This window comes from Hyaena hyaena, unplaced genomic scaffold (assembly GCF_003009895.1).
Source record: "Hyaena hyaena isolate Hyena2069 unplaced genomic scaffold, ASM300989v1 scaffold_197, whole genome shotgun sequence".
Taxonomy (NCBI): domain Eukaryota; kingdom Metazoa; phylum Chordata; class Mammalia; order Carnivora; family Hyaenidae; genus Hyaena; species Hyaena hyaena.
Window position 1 is genome coordinate 773,374 of NW_024080830.1, and position 14,038 is coordinate 787,411.

Below are 14,038 nucleotides of genomic sequence, written 5' to 3' on the forward strand. Positions count from 1 at the left end.
GCTCTCTCTCTCTCTCTCTCTCTCTCTCTCTCCTAGAAGTAAATAAAACATTACAAAAAATTTAAAAAAAAAAAAAAAGATATCCAATGTATTGTACATTTACTTTAAAACTCATCGCCAGTGAAGCCATCCAGGGTGGGAGGGCAGGATGGGAGCATTCAAGGCCATAAGAGAACTGCGGGCAGTGACGGCCTCACTGATGCGGATCTACCTGTGCCCAAACTGACCCAACAATGCCCTAATCCACGCGGTTCACTGTGTGTCAGTTACACCTTAGCCAAGTGGTTTTTGTAAAAACATGAAATAAAACAGTTAGGCTGCAGAAGCCTCTATCTGCAAAGCAAACCAGGACACCAGTAAACCACACCTGTGGTGTGCCAGGCAACACCTTAAAGATCCACATTTCCTAAGTCCCTGCAGGCCTCCGATATAGGGTTAAGCCTCCCTCTGATGCTGTCAAATGTCCAAGAAACAATTTCATTTACAATATCCCTTTAGAGAAAACCAGTAATATTTCACCAAAACTTCAACAGGAAGTTGGTATTTAAAGAAATCCTTTTTGTTGCTAGAATGCTAATTAAAACGTATTCTACTTTACCCTTAACACCATTCTTTACTCTACATTTCACGAGCATCACAGCTATCATTAGTCTGTACATTAGCCCTTCTTACACGCACTACCCGTGATCTGGGATATGCATGGGGTTGGGTCACGGAGCCCCTCAATGCCCTCACCACACGTGGGAGCTGCTCAGAAAGGCCGGGACCGTGAAGTAAGACTCCACTCGCCATCAAGTACCTTGCACTGAATGGCTGTTGATGTACAAGCTCACACAGCCATCAAGACCATTTGTGAGCCAGCCCAGATCACCATCCACCATTTACTTACACCTCAGCACTTCAACAATCAAGTTCATGTCCGTACTGAGCTTCTTGACATGGTCCAGATTCGCTACCGTGGTGATTGGCACGTACTGATCACTGTCCATCTGCGATATAAGGTACATGTCACTAGCAAGGTTCTCCCTGCAGAAAGAAGACAACGGCTTTGAATTAATCCTCCTTGAAGAGCAAGCTTCAAAAGAGGCAGGAGCGTGGACTGGGAGCACTTCAGAGTCAGACTGGAGTTCAAACCCCTCTGTCACTTGATACCTCTCTGACCTTAGGTAAAAATGTTTAAAGACATCTGGGGGGGCAGGGAGGACAAAAGTGCAGCGCACTCGTTAAATCACGATTAATGAGTGGGTAAACCTTTAGAAATGTATTTACAGCTTATCTTTGGTCTAAAGAGTGTTTGAGGAGCTTACTAAAGACACAAACACACTTTTCTAGGCATGAAGATCCAGCGGCAAGAACAAGAAGGTAAGAAAGCTCAGAGAAGGCCGGCAAAGGTGGGTACCGAGCATTCGCACTCAGTCCGGAACACACACCAGCGGAGCTGCAGGCCCAGTGGCAGCCAGGTTACACAGAGGAAACATGATCGATGACATGACCCACGGGGTCAACTCCAGGTAAGCTGCAGGTGCCAGCAGTCCAGGGGAAGGTGAGTCACGTGCTGGCATGTGGCCCATGCTGCATGCTTCTAGTAAGTCTCCATAACCAGGATGACATGCTCCAAACATCTCAACACAGACACACTGGCCCCACAGCGAAGGCTGAGGACAATCTTAAGGATCCATGAAGCCACACAGCCACAGAGCCATGGAGGGTCACGCTGCTCTGTCCCCACCTCTCAGCTAGCCCAGGAGGGCGAGAGCAGGGCTTGAGCAAGGTGCAGACCCGGGTCCTCCAGCGTACAGCCTCAGAGCCATGGCTCTCTGGCTCAGAACACACCCGCAGGCAGTGTGCGGGGTGGCCCGGAAGGAGAGCAGGGCACCCCTCTGCCCTGCCCCTCCACTCCCCGCCATGCAGCTTCCTGGTCTACGGGCAGCCCTCATCAGATGCTCTGAAATCTGAAGGCAGGCCTGGGGAAACACTTCAAAAATCACCACCACTAACAGAAAACTTCACGTGTGACCCATCAGTTATCTTCATGCTCAGAGAAAATTACATTTAACCCAACCCCATCTTCTTATGCACGGTTCTCACTTTGAAGACTCTGTTCTATTTATTTGTCAAGAGAAAAGGTATTCCTCAAAAAGGTATTACTAAAAACACGAGTGCTACATATATAGAACACTTGGCCACTGCAGAGTTTGGCATACCGTGTGGCCTACTAACAGTAAATGATTCTCATACTTCACTGTGCTGAAGAATGTCTCTGTGAGGCCAGTGACTTAAGGCCCCACCCAAAGAGTCTGATTCTGTGGGATGGGGGGGTGCCCAGGACTCTGAATTTCAAAAAGCAACCCAGGTAATCACCATCATGATGGATCTGTGCAGCCATGTGGGGAACACCGGCCTAGATGACTGCATTTGGTTCTTAGCCGTGTTGAAGGCTCTGACTACTCCGTATTCCCTACTTCCCTGTAACAACTATATACACAGACACCAACAGATACACCCCTCCCACCGTATGTACGCAGAACGGCACATCTGTGCAGAATAACGAGCTCAGAACATCCTGGACAGCAGGGACGAGGAAAACCCCTGGCATCCTTACCTAGACAAGCAGAATTCCAATGTCTTTTTAAGTACTTCTCGGGGGTCCTCCTGGGTTTCCGGTTGAGACTCATTTCCTCCTACATAAAAGTAACGATCAACTTAAGAAAAAGGCTTAAAATTTACGAAGCAGATGATTCGGCACAGCAGTTCTCGTGTTTTCAGAATACGTATTAATTCACCTGCACTGTGCTTTGATAGTAAGAAACGTGCTATTTCATCTACTAAAAGAAAGAAATCAGAGGCAAAAATTTAAGATCCCCTCTCCCCCATACAAAAACAACAGTTTCAAAAATAATCTGAGGGAGGCCTGGTTGGCTCAGTCGGTTAAGCATCTCACTCTTGATTTTGGCTCAGGTCATGATCTCACGGTTTGCGAGGTCAAGCCCCGCACTGGGCTCTGTGCTGGCAGTGCGGAGTCTGCTTGGGATTCTTTTTCCTTCTCTGCCCCTCCCCACTTCAAAATAAATCAACATTAAAAAAAATAATCTGAGCAGTAAGATTTATTAGCAAAGTTGAGAGGTCTTTCCCCCCCACCCCCCTGCCACCCTGGAAAATAAGTGTAAGTTATTTAATTCCTTGTCTCAATTCAAAAAAGCCTTTCAGGCAGTCTGCAAGAGCACAGATACTAAACCAAAATAAAATATAAAGGGAAGAATCAAAATAAGGAAAAAGACAAATACAGGCCAGGAAGATAAAGGCTGGGGATTACAAGCACACGGGCTGTAAGGGCAATGCAGTCTCTACCCTAGAGCCTTAACAATTTGCTTTTCAACGTCCATGCAGGCAGGGCTCCAAGTGAGGGGCCTCTGAGCTAGAGATCCTTCTGGAGGATGCCAAGCTAGCAGACCCGCAGTGGGAGGCGGCCTGGCCCCAGCCTCTAGAGGAGACTTCTCCTGGGGTGGCAGACAGCACGGTGGATGACAGTGAGGCGCATGTCCCACGAGGCACCAGTCACGGACCAGAGAGTAAGCTGGCGCTCAGGGTGAGGCCCTGGAACCCCTGTACCCGCACACTATGAAAGCAGGATTTTCATACTGGAGTCTGGGGGGACGCCCCTGTCCCTCCCCCAGGACTCTGCACACCAGGCAAGGACCCCATTTTTAGGTGGCCGGGATACCCAAGGCACTGAAACACTAAGAAGCGTTTTTCATACACCTCTACATAGATCTGCATACATAATCGCTTGTGGAGTTTTCTAACAAGAGATACTAGTTTAAAACTCAAAGACCATCAAAAGTAAAGACAAAGTGGGGCATTTACTGAGCACGTAAGGACGACCTCTCTGCTCGCGGTGGGAGAGGCGATCTGCAGCTGAAGAAGTCAACATGGAACATAAAGTCAGGTGGAATCAGACACGAAGGAGATCGCCACCAGGCGGGGGGAGAGCGTGCCCGGGCTGCTCCAGACATGGAGGCCACAGGGGTCCTGTGACAGCGGTGGCACGACAGAAGAGATGGGGGGCCTGGCAGGGACCAGGGAAGTGCGTTCTCCAGCAGGGGTGCCTGCCACCAGTGCACGGGACTGGGCGCCTGCAGAGAGGCCGGCACGTCTGGGCAAGTGGACAGGGGCACATGATGAGGCCACAGAGGCCGCGAGGTGGCTGTCGGGGCCTGCGGGCTACCGCGAGCACAGGACAAGTCTAACCTACACGTGCCAGGAAACCAATTTACGTCTTGGAGAGATCTCTCTGATCTGTGCTGCAGACGAACAGTAAAGGCAAAGGAGGGAAGAAAAAGCCTGCTTAGGATGCCAGTGCAGCAATCGAGGATAAACTCGTATTTGGGACGATTCCACGTAAGGCTGGGACTTCAGCCAAGAATGCAGGGAGAGCGGAGGTCTAGGACGGACCCCTGGGCGGGCCAATCTCCTAAGAAGAACTGAGAGGGCGTGGCCCAGGAGGGGACCTGAAGTCAGCAGGAAACACAGGACGCAGCAAGGTCAAGGGACAGAACGGCAGCACACCACTGGAGGCCTGGATAAAGGCAGTCACAGTGCTGCTGACGAGCCTGTGGCATAGTCTACTTGGACGGGACCTGAGAGGGCATGGGACATAAGCACACACAGGCAGCTGGCCCAGACGATGCTTCTGGAGAGTTCTGCCGGGGGAAGACAGGGTGTCGTTGAGTGTAGAGAGGACACCGCAATGTGGAAGACTCCTCATAGGGCAGAGAAAGGGTCCACGAAGACCCTGAGAGCACAGAAGAGGGTCACAGAGGCTGAGACGTACCAGAGTCGGGGAAAGTGCTCAGGGCTCCAGTCTTCACAATTCAGACAGACGGAGGTCGTCTGTTCCTGGGCAAGATGGCAGAACCAGAGGTCCCTCATCCCTGTCCCCCTGATCAACAATTCAGCACACATCCTCAGACAAAAATGCCCTATGGGAGTTCTGGCATCCAGGGAGGAGACAGTGAAGCCTGGGTGCAGCCCCAGGCTGAGCGCAGCCACTGGAGAGGGCCCTGCATCCCGGCAGCTGGCTTGCCAGGGGCCTCGGCTACAGCCCCGGAAATGCCCTGCTCCCGAGGAAGCCGCCACCAAACCGTTCGGCTTGGTCCTGGCGCCAGCATCCTTGCTAAGGACCCCAGGAGGAGCCTGGCTCACCAGGGTCCTGGGTAATCGGCACACGGCCCTCGGCCCTGGCTGTGGCCCCAGAGTGCGCCCAGCTCCAGCCACCTGGGCCGCAGTCCAGGGGTCCCTAGAACAGGCCCACCGGAGTGAGACTGTAAGTCCTGCCAGGGCCCTGGGAGCGGGCCCCAGGCGCTCTCCACCAGCCCCGGAGCATGCCTGCTGGTCAAGGGCCCCCCGGGAAAATACTTGTAGTCAGTGCCTCTGGCGACAGGCCAGTCGACGCAACCTCAAGCAGACAGCAGGTCCTCAAACAAGCCTGTGACTTGGCATCAGCCCCCCGCCAGCAGCCCTCCGGCAGCTGCGCCTGCCCAGAGCCTCAGCAGGAGGCCCGGCCGTCCCTGCCCCCTGAGCGCCCAGGGACCAGACAAGAGCCACAGCCAGATTCCAATGAAAAGGAGACATACAAATGGCCTGACAAAGAATTCAAAATAATCATCTTTTAGAGAAACTCAGTGAAATCCAAGAGAACACAGACAACTAAATGGAACCATGAAAATGATGCAAAAACAAAATAAGTTTAGTAAGGAAGCAGAAACCATAAAAAAGAACTAAACAGGGGCACCTGGGCGGCTCAGGCAGCTAAGCGTCCAACTCTTGATTTCGGCTCAGGTCACGATCCCAGGGTCGTTGAGATCAAGTCCCACATCCAGCCCTGTGCAGAGCCTGTGTGAGATTCTCTCTCTCTCTCACCATCTGTCCCTCTCGCCTGCTCATACTGTCTAAAATACAACAAATAGAAACAAACAAAAAAACCCACGCAAACAGAAACCCTGGAGCTGAAGCACACACGGACAGACCTGAGAACAGAGTCAGACATGCAGAGAGGAGACTCAGCAGATGAAAGACGGGTCAGGTGACACTAGCCAGTTAGAGGAGCAAAAAAGGGGAAAAAAAAAAAAAAGTGAAAAAGAGTGAGGAAGTCTGTGTAAGCACTGGGGCACCATCTGCTGGGGCCCTGTGCACTAGCAGAAACTGTCCAAAAAAGATCAAGAAAACAAGCCCATTCATAACTGCATCAAAAAGAATAAAATACCTAGGAATAAATTCAACCAAGGGGTGACAGGCTTGTACCCTGAAAACTGTAAGACACTGATAAAAGAACCTGAATAAGACACAAATACGTGGAAAGATATTCCATGTGGACTACAAGAATACTGTTAGAATGTCCACAGCACCCAAAGCAATCTACAGATTCCACGCAAGCCCGACCAAAATTCCAACGGCATTTTTCAGAGCTAGAACAAACAATCCTAAAATTCATGTGAAACCACAAAGACCCCGCACAGCCAAAGCAATCTCGAGTAAGAACAAAAGGGGCATAAACGTTCCCTGATTTCATATTATATTACAAAGCTAAATAATCAAAACAGATTGGTATTGGAATTAAAAGACACATAGATCCGTGAACAGAATAGAATCCAGAAATAAACTCACACATACACAGTCAACTGATTTTCAACAAGGCTGACAAGAATACTTAATGGGAAAGTGTGTCTTCAATGAATGGTGCTGGGAAAATTAGACAGCCACGCCCAAAAGAATGAAACTGAACCTTTATCCTATGTCACATACAAAAATCAACTCAAAATAGATTAAAGACTTAAATGGAAAACCTATAACCATAGATCTACAGGAAAATTAAGGAAAAAGCTCCCTGAGATAAGTCTTGGCAACAAGTTTTTCGATCTGACACCAGAAGCAAAACCGTACAGGTGGGCCCACATCGCACTAAAACCTTCCACCCAGCAAAGGAAACCATCCGCACATTGAAAAGACAGCCTACAGAATGGGAGAAGATATTTATAGGATATGAACCTCTCTGATAAGGGGTTAATTAATATCCACAATATGTAAGAAATTCATTCACAACAGCAAAACAAAAAAAGAACCTCACTTAACAGTGGGCAAAGGACCTAAACAGACATTTTTCCAAAGACATGCCGACAGCCAATAGCTCCACAAAAAGATGCTCAATGTCACTAACCATGAGGGAAATGCAAATCAAAACCACAAGGAGATACCATCTCGTTCCCACTGGGATGGCTAAGATCAAAGAACCAAGATAACAAGTGTGGGCAAGAACGTGGAAAAAAAGAACTGTGTGTCCTGCTGGTGGGAATGTAAACTGGCACAGCCACGGGGAAGACAACGTGGAGGCTCCTCACCAAATTAAAAGAGAAGTCCCATACGATCCAGTAACTGCACTACTGGATGCATATTCACAGGAAATGAAATCCGTATCCAGTAGGGATATGTGCACTCTCACGTTCATGCAACACTATTCACAGCAGCCAAGACCAGGAAACAAGCCCAGTGTCTGGCAACAGACGAGTGAACAAACATGTGATATATGGAAACACTGGGATATTACTCAGCCATAAAAAAGGAGACACCCTGCCACCTGCAGCAACAGGAACGCTGAGGAACTACGCTAAGCGACCTAAGTCAGGTATAGAAAGTAAAAAAAATGACGTGATGCTGTAGGTGGATTCTAAAAAGTCAAAATCACACAACCAGAGGGTAGACCCACGGTTACCACAGGCTGGAGAGTGGGAAAAGTGGGGAGATGTCGGTCACAGGATACAAACTTTCAGCCATCAGATGAATTCAAGTTCTGTGGAGCTAAGGGACAGCACGGTGAAGTGTAGGTGACAATCCCGTACTGCACACCTAAAACTGGCTAAGAGAGTCGATCTCAAGTGCTGGAAGCACAGCAAAGCAAAACAACGACATGAGGTAACGGGTATGTTAATTAATTAGCTTAACTGTGCTAATCATTTCACGGTGAATATGTAATATCAATGTCGTATACCTTCAATACATTCAATTTTTACTTGTCAATTATACCTCCATAAACCCAAAACCCCTGTAACCTCGCCCCACCATTTCTCTTACACCGTTTCCTTACACTGGTCTCCACTGTAGTCGCCGCCCTCTCTGATGCCCTACCGCAGACTTCTCACGTGGGTTATTTATGTCTTTGCCAAACAGATGTAAACTCAGGTAAAGCAAGGCTCTCGCCGGTTACATTCGCTGATGTATCCCAAGTGAATGTGGCACATGGGAGGTCCTAAATAAATATTTTCTGAGCAGAAAAAGAAAATAGTAAATGGAACAAGTTTGCCACGTGCAGGAACATCAGGCCCTAAGAGACAGGAGTCGTACGACCTTCCTAGGCCCAGGCTCAGGAAGGGAGGAGCCAGGCAGAACTCAGCGGGCATGCTGTGTTCAGGGGCACAGAAGAGGCTACCACGACAGGGGTCGCGNGGGGGGGGGGGGGGGGGGGGGGGGGGGGGGGGGGGGGGGGGGGGGGGGGGGGGGGGGGGGGGGGGGGGGGGGGGGGGGGGGGGGGGGGGGGGACCACTCAGGTAGCCAGCCGTGTCACGGGAGCGGTTTGATGGAGTCCCTGAGACCAGAGCCCACCGAAAGGCGGAGCAGCGGCACGCGTACCCTCCACACAGGGCTGGAGACGTGCCTCCCCCCATTCACACCCGTGCCGCTGGACCGGGGCACCTCGCGCTCACCGTGCCGGGGTCCTGCATCAGGGGTGGGAAGGAACTGGCCCCCAGCTAAGTTTCGCTCCATTCAGGCCTAACATACCTGCAAGCAAGGTGTAAAAGGATCAAACTAGTTCCAAGTAAATTAGATGTACCCTGAGCAATAATCAAAATATTTAAAGAAATACAAAAACATTAAGCACCCAACGAAGGCAAATTCAATCCAACCAAAAGTTACCACTAATGTGAAGCAGGAAAATAGGACTCCTTCCCTATTAACAGCAACATATCCAGAACTAACACAGATGTTAACATGAACTGACAAAGACCTTGTAATGGCTAGCCTCCACATGCTTAAAAAGTTAGGTAGAAACAGGAGAAATATTTAAAAGATCCACATAGGACTTCTATAGGTGAAAACAACCAATGTCTGATATTAAAAACAGACATTGCAGAAGACTAACAAACTGGAAGATACAACAGAAACTTTCCAAAATGAAACCAAGAAATCAGAGTTTTGAAAAAGGACAGAGGGCCAGTGAATTCTGGGACAACTTCAGAGTCAATACAGGAATAACCAGAGATCGTGAAAAAGAAGACCGGGGCGGGACAAAGATAGAGGAGCATCGGGGCGCCCGGGTGGCTCAGTCGGTCGAGCGTCCGACTTTCGCTCAGGTCATGGTCTCGCGGTTTGTGGGTTCGAGCCCCGCGTCGGGCTCTGTGCTGACTGCCAGCTCAGAGCCTGGAGCCTGTTTCAGTCTGTGACTCCCTCTCTCTCTGACCCTTCCCTGCTCACACTGTCTCTCTCTCCCTCTCTCTCCTAGAAATAAATAAAACATTTTAAAAAAAAAAGATAGAGGAGCATCATTTGAAGAAATTATGGTCAAAATTTTTCCAACTTTAATGAAAAGATTTACAAATAGATTCAAGAAAGCCAACGAACACCTACCATAAGAAACATGAAGACTGCTTTCAGATACATCATAATCAAATCCCCAAAACCGCTGATAGAGAAAAAGGGCTGGATACAAAAGTCTGTGTGAAGGGCCGACAAAAAAAAAATTTTGACAACAGACAATTTTATATGAAGCCCAAACAAATGTAAAATAAAGATGGTTTCAGATACACAAACGCTGAAACAATCCATCACAGCAGATGTGCACTACGAGAAACATTCGTGTCCTTGAGCTAGAAGCAGGAGCAGCCGCAGAAGGAAGCGGGTGTACACGGAGGAGACCACGAGCGGCACTACAGAATTCCCCTAAAAGCAGCAATACACATTCTTCTCAAGTGAAAAGAGAACATGTACTAAGATGGCCCACATTCCGGGCCACAGTAAAATCTTAATAAATTTAAAGGGATTCAAGTCATTTATGTCCCATGACTATAAGGAGATTAAATTAGAAGCCAATAAAAGAAAGTTCCCTGGGAAATCCCCAAATATTTAGAAACTAAATATCAGACTTCTAAATTACCCATGATTAAAAAAAATTAAAAAAGAAATCATCATTTTGAACAGAATTTACTTAAAAAACATACCCACAATACACCAGAATATAGAGAGATTGTGCTCAACGAGTACTCAGGAGATTTAAAGAAATAAATGGCCACCTCCGAAAAGAAATGCCTCTCGTCAGTGAGCAGTTTTTCCACTGTAAGACACTAGAGAGAAAAATTAAACCCCAAACAATGAAGAGAAAGTAGATTATAAAGATCATAAAAAAACAATGAAACAGGAAGGAGAAAAACAATAGAGAAAAATCAATGAAACCAAGTACTGCTACTTTGAGAAGATGGACAAAACTGACAAACCTCCACACAGACTGATGAGGGGGAAAGAAGACATGAATTACCAGTAATCATAAGAGTGATGTGGCACAGCTACGCATCCTACAGACGGTAAAAGAATAAACAGAGCCTCGTGAGCAATTCTATACGATGAGAGTGGATACTGTAAGACACAAGTAACCAAAACTTCCTCAAGAAGAAACGGGACAACCTGAGGCCGCCTACATAAAAGAACAAACTGGGGGCACCAGAGTGGCTCAGTCAGTACCAACTCCCGATTTCAGCTCAGGTCATGATTTCACGGTTTTTAAGTTGCGAGCCCCATGCTGGGCTCTGCGAAGACAGCACGGAGCCTGCTTGGGATTCTCCCTCTCCCTCTCTCTGCTCCTCCCCTGCTCATGTCGCTTGCTCCCTCCCTCTCTCTCTCCCTCTCTCTCTCTCTCAAAAAAAAAAAAAAAAAGGCTGAAAACACTCCCTCAAACAAAACTCTTAGGCCCAAATGGCTTCACTTCTTCATCTAAAAAAGAAATGACAGGGGCGCCTGGGTGGCTTAGTCGGTTAAGCGTCCGACTTTCGCTTAGGTCATGATCTCGCGGTTCGTGGGTTCGAGCCCCGCGTCGGGCTCTGTGCTGACTGCCAGCTCAGAGCCTGGAGCCTGTTTCAGTCTGTGACTCCCTCTCTCTCTGACCCTCCCCTGCTCACGCTGTCTCTCTCTCTCTCCTAGAAATAAATAAAACATTAAAAAAAAAAATTTTTTTTAAAAAATAAAAAAGAAATGACAGCCTCTTCAAAAAACTGAACAGGAGGAAATACACTGAAAACTGTAGACCAACATCCCTCATGAACACAGGTATGACTCTAGCCAATCTAATCTAACAACTAATCAAAAGTGTATTACATCATGACCCAATACACCTTATCCCAGGAACGTTAAGGTGGATTACATACATGAAAAGTCAATCAGTGTAATTCATCCAAACACACTAAAAGGAAAAAAGTATGATTATCACCACAGATGGAGGGAAAAAGCCTGACAAATTCCAACAACCACTCCTGATAAAAACTCTCAGCAAATCCTAACAGAAGGGCACCTCACGAACCTGAAAAGGCCATATACACAAAACTACATAACATTACACTTACTGGTGAAATGGCAGGTTTCTCCCCTACAATCAGTCAGACGTTTGTGCTCATGATCTATTCACCATTGTAATAATGAAGGCTCTATCCAGGGCAACCAGACAAGACTAAGAAATAAAAAGCACCAGATTGGATAGGAAATAAAACTGAAAGAAAACTAACAAATAACACAACTGTCCATGTAGAAGATGCAATGGAATCCACAAAAAGTTCCTACAACTTAGAAGTGAGCTTAACACATGCCCAGGGTATATCAATTTACAAAAATTAATTCTATTTCTTCTATTTCTAGCTGCTATAACAATTCCTAATTAAATTTTGTAAAAAATCACTTACGATGGCACCAAAAAAATATGAAATACTTAAGGATAAACTGGACAAAAGATGTGAAAAACCAATACACTGAAAAGTAAAAATATAGCCAAGAAAAAGCAGAAAAAGACCTCACCAAGTGGAGCCATGCAGCAACAGCTCACGTGCACTGCACTAAAAGGTCAAGTTTCTCCAACTGATCTAGAGATTTAGTGCAATCCCAGGAAGCATGTCAGCATCCTGTGGACATTGACCAGCTCATCCTAACCTGTATGGACATGAAAAGGAGCTAGAATAGCCAAAAATAATTCTGAAAAAGAAAGCTAACACCACCTGTTTGTAAGAATTATTTACAGTAATCAAAACAGTGGGCGCTGTTGTGAAAAGAGACTTAACAGATGGAACAGAAGAGAGCCCAGAGATGAGCCCACACGTAGGGACAAATGATCCTGACGACAGCCACTGACTGCCCAGGGGAGAAGGGGGTTCTTTCCGGCAAACAGTGCTATGAAAGCTGCACACCCACGTGTGTGGAGAGAAAAGGCTCTGCTGTCTACCTCACACCATATACAACAACTGACCTAAAATGAGCCACAGATCCCAAAAATGTGCAACTTAAAACTTTGGATTAAGCATAGATTTCTTAGGTACAAAACCAAGAGCAAGATCCACTAAAGACAGAAAGACCTGATAAACTAGACTATACACCAAACTTAAAACTTCTACTTTTCAAAAGACACTGTTAGGAGAACAAAAGACAAGCCACAGACTGAGAGAATGTGTTTGCAAATTATAAACGTAGTAAGGAATTGTATCCAAAATATAAACACAACTCCCCAAAGATAATAATAAAACCCAATAATGAGCAGAACACTTGAACGGCCCTTCACCAAAAAAGGCACATGTATAAAATGTTTGACACCATTAGTCATTAGGAAATTCAAATTAAGGGGTGCCTGGGTGGCTTGGTTGGTTAGGCGTCCGACTTTCGCTTGGGTCATGATCTCGCAGTTCGTGGGTTCGAGCCCCGCGTCGGGCTCTGTGCTGACTGCCAGCTCAGAGCCTGGAGCCTGTTTCAGTCTGTGACTCCCTCTCTCTCTGACCCTCCCCTGCTCACGCTCTCTCTCTCTCCTAGAAATGAATAAAACTTTAAAAAAAAAAAAAAAAGGAAATTCAAATTAAAACTACAGTAAGATTCAACTGCCTACCTTCTAAATGACTAAAATTAACAAGACTGACCATGTGCAGCTGCTTGGATCCGCAGCGGATGGGCACACAGAGGTCCACGACGGACCACAGCTCTACCGTCTTTTCAGAAGATAAACCTACCAGATGATCCATCTATTCCATTCTTAACGTATTTACCCAAGAGAAATGAAAACATCTGCCCCTACAAAGTCTTGTTTTATGAATGTTCATAGGAGCTTTATTGGTAATAACCAAGAACTGGAAACAACCCAAATATTCATCACCAGGTGAATGGAAAAACAAACCGTGGCATATAATGGAATGGAATAAATACTGCTCAGCAATAAAAAGAAATGACCGATGAATGTTACAACATGGCTGAATCTCAAAATTAGTAAGCCAAGTAAAAGAAGCCTGACAAAAAGGCCATAAAACTCTATTTACATAAAATTCTAGGAAGTGCCAACTAACCAAGAGTGACAGAAAGCAGATCAGTGGTTGCCTGGGCAAGAACAGGGCACAGGAAGCTTTCAGTGTTGACGGATATGTTCATGACCTTGATGGTTTTACAGGCACATACACACCTTACCAAATCGGGTACAGAAACTGGAGTGGAAGAGTCAGCAAATCAACTCCACAGCACACTCAACACTGTGCTCCAAACTAGGGAAAATAAAACTTACAGACAAGCTGGGATGCACTTCCAATACGTGATGTTTATCATACATCAATTATGCTTCGTTAATGTCCTACACCCCCAAAAGCGAAGAGGAGAGGGCTGGGGCCTGAGGAGAACAGAGAGTGTGAACCAGCTGTCCAGGGGCTCAGCAGCACCGCAGCCCTGGCCACACCAAGGGCTAGCTGGGAGCCCGTGACCCCGAACT

General features: G+C 47.0%; 1 protein-coding gene across 3 annotated transcripts in view; it reads right to left on the reverse strand.

Moving 5' to 3' along the window:
* Nucleotides 1-14,038, reverse strand: part of LARP4B (La ribonucleoprotein 4B) — an 89,897-nt gene that overhangs the window by 34,312 nt on the left and 41,547 nt on the right. For all 3 annotated transcript variants that reach the window (XM_039241637.1, XM_039241636.1, XM_039241638.1), the window contains exons 6-7: nt 2,603-2,681; nt 890-1,026 (exon numbers count right to left, since the gene is read on the reverse strand). In XM_039241637.1, the coding sequence (XP_039097568.1) occupies nt 890-1,026; nt 2,603-2,681 (216 nt within the window). The remainder of the gene's footprint in view (nt 1-889; nt 1,027-2,602; nt 2,682-14,038) is intronic.